This window comes from Biomphalaria glabrata, chromosome 7 (assembly GCF_947242115.1).
Source record: "Biomphalaria glabrata chromosome 7, xgBioGlab47.1, whole genome shotgun sequence".
Lineage (NCBI taxonomy): Eukaryota > Metazoa > Mollusca > Gastropoda > Planorbidae > Biomphalaria > Biomphalaria glabrata.
Window position 1 is genome coordinate 12623943 of NC_074717.1, and position 13964 is coordinate 12637906.

Consider the following 13964-nt stretch of genomic DNA (forward strand, 5'->3'; position numbering starts at 1 on the left):
TGTATCCATGTCGTCAAGGGACGATTGAGTCTGCAGTATAAATGCCAAAATAGCGGAAGCTATGACAATATCAAGTAATTGGACTGCTGTCATTATAAAGTATATAATAGAGACAAGATGCAGAAGCCGGGAAATTTGTTTTTAATTACGTGTAAAATATGTTTGCCGAAATGGTTGATATCACGCGACATTTACCCATTGGCGTTACAAGCTAACCCAATTATTTCGTCAAAATGAACTTCCCCGCAAATTTTTTTTACTTTTTTTTGTTGTTTTTTTTTTTTTTGTTAAATCTTTGTTCATGAAACATAAAACAATGTGTCAATAGCCTACAATGCCCTACATTCATGGGCTACTACACAGCTGTAAAATGTGCGCTGATTCCTTTTTTTTTTTTATTTTATTACTTTGGTGTCTCCCACTGAGGAGTCATACATCTGACGTCTGCATCTCTCGCTAGCACTCCTCTAGGCTAGTGTTTGACTGTGGGAATATTTGCTTTTGTAAAGAGAATGAAGAAGATTATATGCAGAACAAGAAAGCTATAACAAAAATCCTTTTTAAAAACAAAAAAACAAAGCTTATCTAAAGGGCAAGAACCCGGCTTGTACTAAAATAACAATCAATAATGTACAAGTTATTTCCCTTATTCGATATCGAACAATATAATTAATTAACAATTAATAATTGACTAATTCGTTGTTTTTTGTTTTTTTTTATTTAATTCGTGTTCTGTTAGGTGCAGTAAATAAGTGTTTAAAGTAACTTGATCGGAGAATGGGCGAGGGAGAAATAGCGTTAAGAATCATTCAAGGGGACTAGGCCCAACAAATTTAGCCATTATATGTGAATAGGATTAGTTTCCTTTGTCGGTATCCAAAAACAATAAAAATAATAAATTACCAGCAATTAATTGACTGATTGGTTAATTTTTAAAAATTGTTTCATGTTTTGTCTATGTCAGTGTATAAATGTTCAAAGTTTCAACTTGAATGGATGTGGGAGAAATAAGGTGTTCTCACTTTTTACCAGACAGACAGACAAACAGAGTGAGTTGGTATAGAGTATAGACTTTGTGCGAGAATGTATCTGCGACTTGTGGTAAAGCCCTAACAAACAATAATCTTAATATGGCTCTTTTTATGTGTTCCTATTAGGTGTAAACCCCTTAATATTTTGTTTGTCATCAGTGACTTATTAACTAGATCCAGTTCAAATACGTAGTACAGGGGGTAAGAAAATAACAAGTTGATATTTTTTTAATAGATAAAATAAAACATGGTCCAAGGGGTATAACAAATTATATATATCATGATAAACCAAAGACGACAGCTACGGACGGTAATCACGTCTTACGCGTATCCTTTCTGTTTATATGAAACAATTTGAAACTGCTGAATCTATTGATTAATTCCCTTATTTCTATTGCTTCACAAAACTTTTTCAATCAGTTTGAATGTGATAAAAAAAATACATTTACTTTTACACCAAAAATATAATTTAAGAAAATACCTAGCAACACTACAGAGTTTCTTATGAAACAGTCTTTACAATATTATTATAATAAAAAGTGCAAACCAAGGCTGATCTAGAATTGATAACATTACTCATACCACAAAATCAAAAGATCGAATACTTTCTATAACAAATTTATATATATATTGTTATGACTCTACATTGCGCACTGTCATTTGGCGCGACATTGTGTACCAGAGGACACGATAGAGAACAGAGGAAGTCAAGATGGCCGATGATTAGAGATGAAAACGACGCTTGTGATGTGATTAGTGTAATTCTAGATCTAGTTTCTTATTTGGTTATTAAACATTCTATTTTGTTATTTTATAATCCTTTCGTTGAGGTTATTTGGCTAAGTTATAGCAATTGGTGTCAGATAGTGGGATCCTCAACGAAAGGGGAGAAGATGGTCTAGATCTATGTATGGGACATTGAACGAGTCCATTTTCGGGTAAATCAACATAAGTTTTGATTTTAGTTGATCAACGTTTTAATACTAGATGGCGTCTAAGAAAACACTTAGTCAACTGTCATTACAGGAACTTAGGCAGGAACTCAGAGGTAGAGAGCTGAAGGTGAGCGGCAACAAGGAGGCACTTATGGAGCGTCTTAGGCAAAGCATGATAGAGGAAGAACAGGACCCGGAGACCTATGACTTTGAAATAGAACCGACTATGATGGAGCTTTGGAACATGATGCAAGAACAAGGCAAAACAAATACTGACATAGGGAACTCGATGAAAGAAGACATGAAATCATTAAAGGATGAACTTAAAAAAGAAATGGGTAATGAACTGGGCTCTATAAAATCATTTGTGACCGAATTGAAAAATGGCATAGACAGTTTCAAACAACAATTAAGAAATGAGGTCGCTGAATTAAGGTCCCAAATGGTGGGAGATGTTGATTCTAAAATTCAACAATTACGAAATGAAATGAAGGCGGAGCTGGAAAAGAAACAAGATGTGGGAGCCACTGTGACTGAAATGACGGGGAAGATTAAACCACCGGTGTTTGACGGCTCTGTGTCTTGGTCGGCGTATCGATTACAATTCGAGGCGGCGGCGCAAGTCAACAGATGGGTTACCAAGGCAGATAGGGCAACTGGTCTCATGTTGGCACTCAGAGGCAAGGCAGCCGAATTGTTACAGACTATGACGGATCGGACAGACTACGATGCCATGGTCAAAACAATGGAACTACGATACGGCAATGAACACCTGCAGGAAGTTTTCAGGATGCAATTAAAGAATCGACAACAGAAAAACGGAGAGACATTACAGGAATTAGCAGCAGACGTGGAACGTCTCGCCCGTCTTGCCTACCCATCGGCAACACAGGAACTTCTGGATGTTCTGGTCACAGATGCTTTCATAGATGGAGTGCGAGATTCGGAACTTAAGAAAGCCATCCGAATAAGCGGAAAACAGAAAATCAACGAAGCCCTCATCTATGCCCTGTCCTACGAGGCGGCCGAAATTTCAGCGAGGAGCATACACTATTGTCGGACGTTAAATGTGGCGGAAGATGAGGATCTGCCGAGGCTGATTCGAAGAATGGTGGAAAAGGCTGTAAATGAACGGGAACATTATCAGACCTCAAGGCGTAGTAGAAAGACTTTTCGTTGTTGGAATTGTAACACTCCAGGTCATTTACGGAGGAATTGTAACATGTTGTTCCAAGGCCAAGGCTGTGCATCGGAACGTCAACCGCTACGATTCTACGGGCTTAGGGAGCAAGAACGGGCAGCCCAGGAAATCGAAACCCCGAGAATAAAGACTCCTTTCAGAGTGTTAGAACAAAGCAGAACCTTGAGAGTGCAGGGAAAGATTGGCGCTGGTTCTTATAGGTTCCTCTTGGACACAGGGGCCACGCGGTCGATAGTTGGACCCAGTCTGATTGGTGATCGGGAAATAATCCGAGTGAATGGCTCTACTCTTGAAACGGCAGGTGGCGAACTGTTACCTATATTAGGACAGGTACGGCTTAATTTTGAAATAGGAAGTCAACCATTTAGTCATGATTTTCTGATCGCCAATGTTGTCGACGATTGCATCCTGGGTCTGGATTTTATGCAGGAATTCGGTTTATCTCTAAACATTGGAAGTGGAACTTTACAATATGGACACATAGAGTTCCCATTGCTTGATGATGGTGTGGAAGGCATTCAGGTGAAACGAATCGAACATACGACCATACCAAAGTGGTCTAATCTGTCAGTAAACAGGTATCATAAAAGGGACAAACTGAAGTGGATAAAACTGGAAGGCCAGCTACATCCTAGAAGAGCGGAGATTGAAACATCAACCAATCACTGTTTTGGCTATACGGGTAGTTACAAGGAAAGTGTTGGTGGTGGCAGCGCCGTCGATGATCATAATGACACATCAGATGCGTCTAGCTTTCAAGATAAAGAAAGTGGCAACCTTTTCAACGATAAGCCCGGACCCGAAAAGAAAACGCTAGATGAAGAAACTAGAAGAGTGACCTACAGGCAGAGTGAAACTATTGCTTTCGATGTCCTTGATAGTGCCTCAATGGGCATGACCAAATCGGACAATGTTGGGTCTGTGTCCAATACTCCTGTTTGGCTACCAGTACTAACTGCAGACAGAAATTTAATAAGAACTGTCCGGGCGGCACCTCGAATGAACAATGCAAATACCAGAAAAATCATCAACAGGTCTGGACTTGACAAACGTGCGTACGACTGCCTTCACAAAGCAGAGTAAAAGATGAATCAATTTCAGCGGAAACTGGACACTGATAATGTGGTTAATGGACATGTGTAGACAGGCCTACCTTCTGGAGATGGCTTGAAATGACAGTGTGTTTATGACCTGGCCTCCAGTGGGACTATAACTTTCTTGCCAGAACTTCATCTGCACTGACAATTCTTCAGCCCTAGCGAAAATCTGGTCATGTTCGGGACGAACATAACTAAGGAGGGGGCAGTGTTATGACTCTACATTGCGCACTGTCATTTGGCGCGACATTGTGTACCAGAGGACACGATAGAGAACAGAGGAAGTCAAGATGGCCGATGATTAGAGATGAAAACGACGCTTGTGATGTGATTAGTGTAATTCTAGATCTAGTTTCTTATTTGGTTATTAAACATTCTATTTTGTTATTTTATAATCCTTTCGTTGAGGTTATTTGGCTAAGTTATAGCAATATATATATGGTATGTAAGCAGAAGGAATGTAACAGAGACATACAAATCTGAACACATCGCTTCAACTAATTCAGATCAAAAGTAATTTTATATTTTAACAGGTGCTGTGGTTTCTCTAGCAAATATTTTCATATTTTTAAGCTGTGAATTATTGTTATGTTAATAAGTTTGTAAAAACAAATTAAAACTTGAAAAAAATTTGACAGTGTTTACAATCACATCTGCAAAAATATACTTTTGGATCTAAATGACTTAAAATGTATGCTACAATTATATTTTAAAACTATAACAAAAAATAGTACGTTCTATCTTATGTTTTTGTTTTTTTTTAAATCCATTATTCATGGAACTCCAGGGGTTTTAGGTTTAACAATGGGTTAAACAACATTTTTTTTTGCCTTACATAGGGTAAAGAGAATTTGAAATAAAGTTTATTAGATACCGTACTTATTATCTTAAAAAAAGGTTTTTGAAATAACAATAAACTCTGTTTTTTTCTACACAAAAAAGATAAGATACATTTTTCTTTATTCAGTTCCAAGTCAATTAAATAATTAGAAGGCATTCCTTAGAAGCAGGGTCGATGACAAATCCACAAGTAATGACTTACACAAAAAATTATTATGCATGATATTAAATAACTTAGTAAATAATTTGTTTCTTGTGATGAAAGTAACCAAAATTCTCTAGCCAGTAGATAAAGTAACAAAGTAAGACATGAATGCAACAAGTCATTGCCCATAGCAATGCAATACCGTTATAGTCTTAATTAACATAATGTTCTCCTGAATATATTTTTGAACTCTGTTCATTTTATCCACCATAATATCAAACTTCATTCTGATTTTTGAAATCATCAAATCTAAACTAAGATATCCTCAAATTTTGAGATAGAGATCTTCAGCTGATAAGAGCACTACATCACCTGCTTCGTTAATAGTGAAATTGCAGTTCTTGTAATTGGCAAGGTCCTGTTGTCTCAGATCGTTACACATGTAATACAACTGACTGTAAAAAGGTGAAAGCCGGCTCGTTTTGGTCATGTCTGCCAGATCATTGGTGTAGCTGAACTGACGACTATCCATGATGTGTGCATAGCGGTGAGGCATGCCCTCCTCCAGACGTTTTCTGTAATCATTTTCTGTATCCTCATCCATTGACACTTTGCTGGGTAAGACACATGTACCTTCAAGAACTGATCTGAACAAAATAAATACAGTGAAAGCAGCTTAATTGAAAATGGTATGGAACAGATCAAACATTAAGGTTACTCTTCAACAAGGGAGATAACTGAATAAATTAGATATTCAACAATGTTACTTCCCTTCTTAGTAAAAACATGAAGGAACCAGTTTTTCACATTTTATCTTTAGCAGAAGAAGCCTTTTCTTTCTCTGTAAACATAACTTTTGTTTCAAATTGGCATACTAAAGTACATTAATCTCACCTGTTTTTCAAACAATAATATTTTCTCTTCAAACTATCGCTGGCGGAATTTGGAATTGATTCATTTAGCTAATATTTTTTTTATACAGCACAAGAGCATAACAGGTCATTGTTTAGAAAGTTTGGAGGTTTCTGAATAAACTTCTACAAATCATTGAAGCCTCTTTCCAAAGTTGGTTAGTAAATTAAAAGCCTGCATAGCAACTAAAAATTTGAGGGCTGCAGATCAGGTTGAAGTATTTTTATTTTTACTAGTCAGTGTCTCCAGAGTTTCTACAGTTTTGGAATTATTTTGTTTTTGACAGCTTGTTTTCTGGCTCTCTGGAGGTCATGGCTAGAAGCAGTCAATTCTTTCTGCAGTCAGTTCTTTCAGAATTAATGAAAAATAAAACGAATCAAAGAGAAATGAAAATAATTTAAGATGGTTATTTAGATTCAGAGCCTAGAGGTATATTTAGAGATTTAAAGGAACATCCTTTTTTTTTAAGGATTTAAACAGATGTAGTAAATTTGATACAAGCTGCTCTATAGTTTGTGGTGCCAAGTGTCTATACATTGACATGTTGCGGGTCGCAATATAAATATATTTTCAATTTACATTTCAAATTCAGTAGTTTTTTTTTTTCTTTTTAATTTTTTTTTTAATGTTTGTATAATGTGTATTTTATATTAATAGGCTCAAAGGAAAATGAACTCAATACATTATGGGGAGAGGGTGATACCCCACATCACTTAATGCCCGTGCAGCCCGCACCACCCACACATGCCTAGCCACGCCTCTGCGTTAAATGTGTAAGTGTATTTTGTCTCCCATATTAACATAGTCTCCCCTGTTGCTGTTTTTTTTTTACTATTTATAGTGAATAGTTGTAAAAAATTGTGTTTTCCATGAAGAAAAAAACAACCTCCTTGCCACTAAAAATGCGACTTAAGACTAAAAAGAAAATCGTCAACAAGTGTATCACTTACCTAAATAAACGAACTTGAAAATCAAACAATGGGAAAGGTAAAATCACTCTACATACACCAGTAATTGCCAAACTTGGACATTTCGTACAAAACAAATGTTTATACAGTCCGGTGACTCTCCCGTCCACTACTTTCAGGCCACATTGGGGCGCCAGAAAGCTGTACTTGTAGTTATATCCTGTACACAGCAGCACCACATCCGTCATGACCTGACTGCCATCCAAAAAATGAACGAATGAGCCAGTGATTTTCTTGATCCCGGGTTTCTGTGTCAAATTTTCTGGCAAGTTGGAAGTGAGTGGCCGTTGGTTATGACTCAAATAGACCTGGTTTGAGAAAAAAACAAATCACTGTTAAATCCTATAAAGTTACTGTATTAAATCTAACTTTCATATACAAAATAAAAAAGTGAAATGTGCTCACTAAGAGAGGTTCATTAACAGAGTTATGATGTCCTTCAAGAGAATAAGACTGTTATTATTATATTTCAATATTGCTTAATGTCATGGAGTTGGTTCTTTGTTAGGTGTGTTTCATTTGTGCACCATAATAGTTTGTGCTCTCATTCTAAGGACGCGCTCTGTAGGCGTCATTGCTTCTTTTTTGTGCTTTGTTTACGTAGCGAATACTTGGCTGGAGCTTAATGTTTGTGTTTTTTCCTCAGTATTGGGTAAGTTAGGTTATAATAATCTCTTCGTTATTTCGTAGCTTAGACTTCTTTTATTTAGGGACTCTGGCTTGGGACTCTGTGGAAGCCAAGCCTTTTTTGTACTTGTATGGACCCTACTCGGCCATTATCCATTGGGTAGTGTGGGCATCGCGAGCCCGGATCGGACTGTTTGCACTGTGATTAAGGTGTGCTTGCAAGTTAACTCTGTTGTATAGTTGCACATAACTTAGGCGCGCTGACATAGTATATTAAATGTTATGTATAACCATCATCCATCATCCAAAATTACAACCCCTGACACTAAAAAGTTATAGAGGTTTCTTTCTCTTCAAACGGATGGTTGCAAGGACTGTCAACTCAATGGTCCCCGCATTCGAACCCTGCTCGCCTCCATCCCCCCACCGTTCCGAGGGAGGTTTGGGCTAGTACATACACATTTTCAATTCCGTAGAACATCTTAAGCATGTAAAACAAACTAGACTTACCCATTTAGCCAAGGGAGATAATTCAAATACAATGTCCTGACCAGACATTCCAGCCCCTAAGATTACGACCACCTTGTCAGAAAAAGTTTCAGGTACTCTGTAATCATGGCTGTGATAAACTTGACCGGAGTAAGTTTCCATGCCTGGTATGTCGGGAATCATGGGATCTGCATAATGGCTGAACAAACCAAAAGGTGAAAAATGTGATTCATTGGGAGGAGGGGGGGTTGATTGTTTCGTTATAACCATGCAGTTTTTCCCATATGTTTTGTAAACAAAATTATAGTATTGATTGCAAGACGCACACATGATGTGGTCTTATAAAAAAACTCAATGGACTTGTTAGGTGATGGGATAATAACAGTTTTAAGTCTTAAAGTCTCCTTTGGCGAGAACATTACGATGAAGAACAGATTTTTAAAAAAATGCAATTTTATTTTTGGTGGTGGGGGGAAGGGGGGGGGGGAATTTAACAAAAATACACAAAGTCAATGCTATCAAAGGGAAATTTAAACATTAGGGCAAAGACAGCAATCGCCGGAGTGGCTGTGAAGGTTTTTACTAAATCTCTAATAGAGAAGTTACAATGGTTTAAATAATTGTAAAAAAAAAAATAAAGCTTATCATATATAAAGCAGTAGGCCTTCCCTTTAAAAAAAATATAAAAATTTAAAGTAAATTTTACGAAAAAGAAATTATGTGTCATTGCTCACCCATTGCATACAAGTATAGCATCAAACAGTTCAGGCTGGTGTTCTATTTTATTCACAACATCACATGTAGTTACCTCCCATTGTAGCTTCTTTAGTTCACTCTGCATGTTCACTGGTTGGATCCACTTGACCAATGTCTGGAACTGGAAGGGGTGAAAGGGTAAACATCGTAGGCAATTAGAAGTAGTAAATAAAAGGCTCATATTAACTCCGTCCGTCCGTCCATCCGTTCGTCCGTCTGGTACTATTTTTGTACACGTGTTTTCTTCCACTTCCCATTTTTGTTATCAAGATAAAATTTTGCATAAATATTCATAGTTAATGACAATATATAAATAAATTTAAACATTAAACAATGTGCTAACCCATTAGTAGTAATTAATTTTTATTATAGAAAAGGTTGTTAAACTTAGCAGTACTGAGAGATATGGCAGATACTTTTGGTTGTTCCCCTTAGATAAGCTTTGTTGTTTGTTTGTTTTTTTAAGTATTTTTTATATTTTGCTTTTTTTCATTCTTATAAAGTAGGACTTATCTTTATTTTAAACGATACTAGTCTTTGTTAGGAAGAATGTTATACAGTAGTCTAACGATAATACTCAAAGTCACTTAGTAAAGCTGATTTAATGAAAAGCTGTGCTACAAAACAATGACTTGAAAACCAAAACATTCAAATAAGTTTCACGTGTGTATAAATATTTTTAAGCTGGAAATGTGCGGACCCGATGTATACAATCTCATTTTTGTTTATGAATGTTACCTCTACAATGCTGAAATCCGTTGATGGGCAGACAATCTAGGTAGTGTACATAGTAACTTTTAGTAAATAAAGTTATTTGTAAATGTGAGAAAATTGTTTAGTTTATTCACATTACCAAGAAAATGTCCAAATTAGCTAGATACAAGTGTAGCCTACATTACAAGCAAGGCGTGAGTGCAAAAAAAAAAAGGATTAATTTGCAAACTACCTTGATAGCTCTAAATCAAAACCCGAACCTTGAACTCAAATTTAACGGTACGGAAGTCGTTAATGTGCCCATCCCATACGTAATACATGGATTCCGCACATTAACGGAGCAAATCAGTACAATTGTAGTTATTAAAACTGCAAACCAAGTTAGGGGAGATCACTTTCCTTTACAAGTTTCGGAAATCCCACCAGAAATTAAGATTATTGCGCCATAGTCCAAACAAACAGCAGGCCAGCAGGCAAGATTCACTTGAGGCCATCACGATGAGGTCGCGAAGCGCATACCACTGCCAGCTGCCAGCCTCTCTGGTATACACTTAAATACTCTTCATACCTCCAAATCTTCAAATATATTTATAAGATACAACTTTGATTCCCTCTAAGTAGTTCCAGATTATGAACACACTTTACAATGTCTACGAGGTGAGTGACATACATTTACAAAATTGGGTCATATATACTTTCATTCAGCCAATTTATCTTAAGATTACCTTAATATGTTTGAACAAATCAAATTGAGATGCATAGTCCTCCAGATAGTCTAGCACAACTTCATGCGTGACAAAGGAAGGACGAGTCGACTTGAAAGGAAAGTCAGGAAAAGCCATACACTGTACAGGGAGGTTAGTTCTGTGTGTTGGGAGAAACAGGATAGAATTTGAGGAGAACTAAAAAAAACAATCAAAATGTATTCTAAACAATTTGTCAGAGGACACAAACATTTTTTTGTTTCAGTAGATGGTTTCAGTACTTAAGGATTCCCTCAAAATGATCGTTCGCAGATTTAACGGGATTTGAATGCTAACTCTATCAGTTGGAAAATGAATTTAATCAATTTAATATGTTTCATAACTTTAAAAAAAAAAAGATACAAAGCCAAAACAAAAATAGGTTTGCACTTATGACAGATATAAGATCAGTCTTGAACTTTATTACAAATCTTCTATCAACTCACTCTGTCAGTCTGTCTGTCTCTTTGATAACAAATGTGTACACCTTATTTCTCCCACACACTATTTCGGATTAAACTGGAAGTTTGCACAATTATCTTTTGTACCGAACAAAACAAGAATCAATAAATTAACCAATTAGTTAATTAACTCTTGGTAATTAATTATTTTGTTTGGTATCTCGGGCAAGGAAAATAAATTGCACTTGACTGATGTGGTGGTATAAGTTGAATTATTCCTCTTTAAAGTTTTTGGACAGAAAACTTGAAAACTAACAATAGATAACAATGAAACCTTTTATTTTAATAAGCACTTCCCTGGAAAAAAGGTTACCATGTAGACTTCTGAAGGCTTTAAATGTTTGTTTGTTTTAAAACGTTTTACATATTTTGGATGTTCCTTCAGAGTTGAAGATAATTACTTCCTAGTCCGAACCTCCCGCAGGACGACGGGGGATGGGACCCGGGATCATCGATAAATCTGGTCAGAAAAGTGATAGGATCATAGCGTATTGAGAAAGATAAACGAATGAAATTGCACTAAACAAAAAAGATTGGTAAAAAAAATATTTCTTCTTCTTCTTTTTGAATTAGATTCGATTCGATAAGACAGACAGAGGAATTCTGTGTTGTTGTTTTTTGGGGGGTTTTTTTGGTTATTATTTTTAACTTAACAGGGATCTCTGACATAAGATTGGATATTGAGTCATTAGATTAACTTCCGATATAACAAATATATATTTACCATGCAATTAGATTGTGACACATAGTCTTAGTTTCAACTACACTATCGACCACAACAAATCAAATATGGGCTTTAGAAACTATTTCACCTCAGGTTTTTATACATGCTTGAATGTACAGGAAGACCATTTTGGTCACTTCCAGTTCGTTCAGTGTATATCCAAGTGCCTCCAACCCTACTGGACTGCTCAAAACAAGTCACTTCAAAACGATGTCTGCTTGCTACATGTTCAGAAGATGTCAAATGTCTAAGTGCACAAAGACCTGCTGCTCCTGCACCAACTACAGCAACTTTTACTGTAGTCTCCATACTGAAATGTTTCCTTTAAAAAAAAGAATCATTTATAACATATGTAGAGAAAGTGAATGGCCGTAGGATGAAAATTTGTCAAATAAATTTGCGACTGTCATACCTTACTAGCAAAATTAACCCGTTTTTTTTTTAATAATTGTTTCTTATTATCATTTTTATACAAGCCCGTTTTTTTTTTATATCTAAAACTTAGAAAAATAAGTTGTTGTTTTTATAATTGTAAAACTAAAACTAGCAAGTAGCAACTCTTTTTAGCGTTGTTTTTTTCTAATATCTCTGGGTGTGTGATAATATATATATATATTACGCCAATAGAGAATCTACTGTGTTTCTTACATTAGATAGGTCAAATTTCCCCACGAGTGATGTGCTATAGTTTTGATTAAATCTTTTTGCGTGGATAAAACAGACCCGCTATAAAACATCTTAAAATTCATTGTCGTGTTCAGTCAGACGTTTTTATGCTTATAGCATGCTCAGAGTGCTATGGGCCAATCTCATTTGTGAACCAGTGGGGTGGGGAGGGATATCTGGAAGAAGGTTTTCCATGCTGTCTTTAGGCGCTTAGTAAATACAACTCTGCCAGAGTCGGGTGTAGCCCAGCCAAGCCATATTCAGGCGTACTTAGCCTCTCGACCACGCTTTCTTTAAAAGAATCTTTCGAGTCGATTTTATTTTCAACATTTTTTTAAAAGTCCTACTCAATTGATACAACAGTCACTTTTTAAAGATTAATTGATAATTGATAAAGCTGTGGTTATAATGTCGTGTTTACTTGATTAATACTCAATATGAATTTTAACTAAAAGGCTAATACAAAAGAATTTTGTCTTTAAAAAAAAAAAGATCGTCTAGCTGTGCTCTCACCTTATCAGCACGTCAGGCTAGCGGCCATACAGTTAGAGAAACGCTGCACTAGGTCTTCAGATACTGTCACAAAGTTTCATTGAAGTTTAAGCAAACAACTGTGAATCATTAATTTTCATTTCCAGGGCTAACCGAAAGCACTTTTGTCTGGGGATGAAAAACTAAGGGAGATAAACAATTTTAATAATTTTTATGGCTCTCTTTCGCTTCGCCACTAAGACAGCACAGCACTAAGAACTTCGGTCATGATTTCTCAAACTTTTTTTTTCTGTGACAACGAAGTCAGCAATTCTTTTCAAATGTAATTAGCCAATCTTTCAAAATAAAAATAAACTTAATTTTTTTTAATGCGGTTCATGTCCATTAGTTGTTTCAAAGTTTCGAAACGTGAAAATTAGGTCGATTGTTATGGAAACTATAGGAGTATAGACCGCACAGAAGTTTGAAGAAAAAGCCAACTGTTTTTCATTTATCGATAATTCGGTGAATGTTACCATCCAATAAAACTTTAGACCAGATAGAATGAGCTCTATATATAACATGACAGGGCTAAGTAATACAATTTCTTATCTTATATCTTATATAATACAGACGTTACTTCAAAATAGATGATTACGTCATACGCGCCATGCGTCTTTGTGATAGGACTATAATTCTAACAGTATCTTTAATCAGAAGGCTATATGAAGATTTTGTTTACGTGTCTGACCAGACACAAGAGCATGTGCATGAACTTTGTTACGCTTGTCAACAAGCATGTAATTAGATGGGGGAGAGAGGTGGGGGCTAATGAAGATTGTCGAACAGATGCCATGAATGTCACAGTTTGTCACGTCTTGAGTTAAATGACTAGTAGAGAACATGACATGACCTTGAATATCATTTCTTCTAATATCTTAACCATCCACTTCTTGGTTTTTTGTTTCTGCAGTCACTGGCTAGACATAACACGTAGCACACACACACACACACACACACACACACGCACACGCACACGCACACAAAGTAGACATTCAGTAGATATGGGATGTGTGTAAATACTAAGTATTGTGTTATACGCGGAATATGGGAACCTGTTTAAGTCTCAATACAAGTATATGAACACGAAAGACACAAAACAAAAACAAACTCATGCAGCATTA

The 13964-nt window shown here is 36.2% G+C and overlaps 1 protein-coding gene across 2 annotated transcripts; it reads right to left on the minus strand.

Moving 5' to 3' along the window:
- Nucleotides 1-3371: 3371 nt before the first annotated feature.
- On the minus strand, nucleotides 3372-13504 carry LOC106066107 (uncharacterized). 2 transcript variants are annotated; one of them, XM_056035661.1, is made up of 8 exons: nucleotides 13421-13504; nucleotides 12823-12969; nucleotides 11732-11965; nucleotides 10441-10579; nucleotides 8980-9122; nucleotides 8267-8444; nucleotides 7112-7437; nucleotides 3372-5896 (listed from the first exon to the last, which is right to left on the minus strand). In XM_056035661.1, the coding sequence occupies exons 3-8, from the start codon at nucleotides 11950-11952 to the stop codon at nucleotides 5575-5577; spliced, it is 1329 nt and encodes a 442-aa protein (XP_055891636.1). In that variant the 5' UTR covers nucleotides 11953-11965; nucleotides 12823-12969; nucleotides 13421-13504; the 3' UTR covers nucleotides 3372-5574. The 2 variants fall into 2 exon arrangements, with proteins under 2 accessions (XP_055891636.1, XP_013080527.2); XM_013225073.2 differs by lacking the exon at nucleotides 13421-13504 and having other exon boundaries at nucleotides 12823-13342.
- Between the last annotated feature and the right edge of the window lie 460 nt (nucleotides 13505-13964).

Coding starts and splice junctions, on each gene's coding strand:
- LOC106066107 (XM_056035661.1), bottom strand. CDS start 11,952: ATGGAGACTACAGTAAAAGTTGCTGTAGTTGGTGCAGGAGCAGCAGGT. Junction 10,580..11,731: donor AGCATGTATAAAAACCTGAG/GTGAAATAGTTT, acceptor CCCAACACACAG/AACTAACCTCCCTGTACAGT. Junction 5,897..7,111: donor TTTCAAGTTCGTTTATTTAG/GTAAGTGATACA, acceptor TATTTTGTTCAG/ATCAGTTCTTGAAGGTACAT.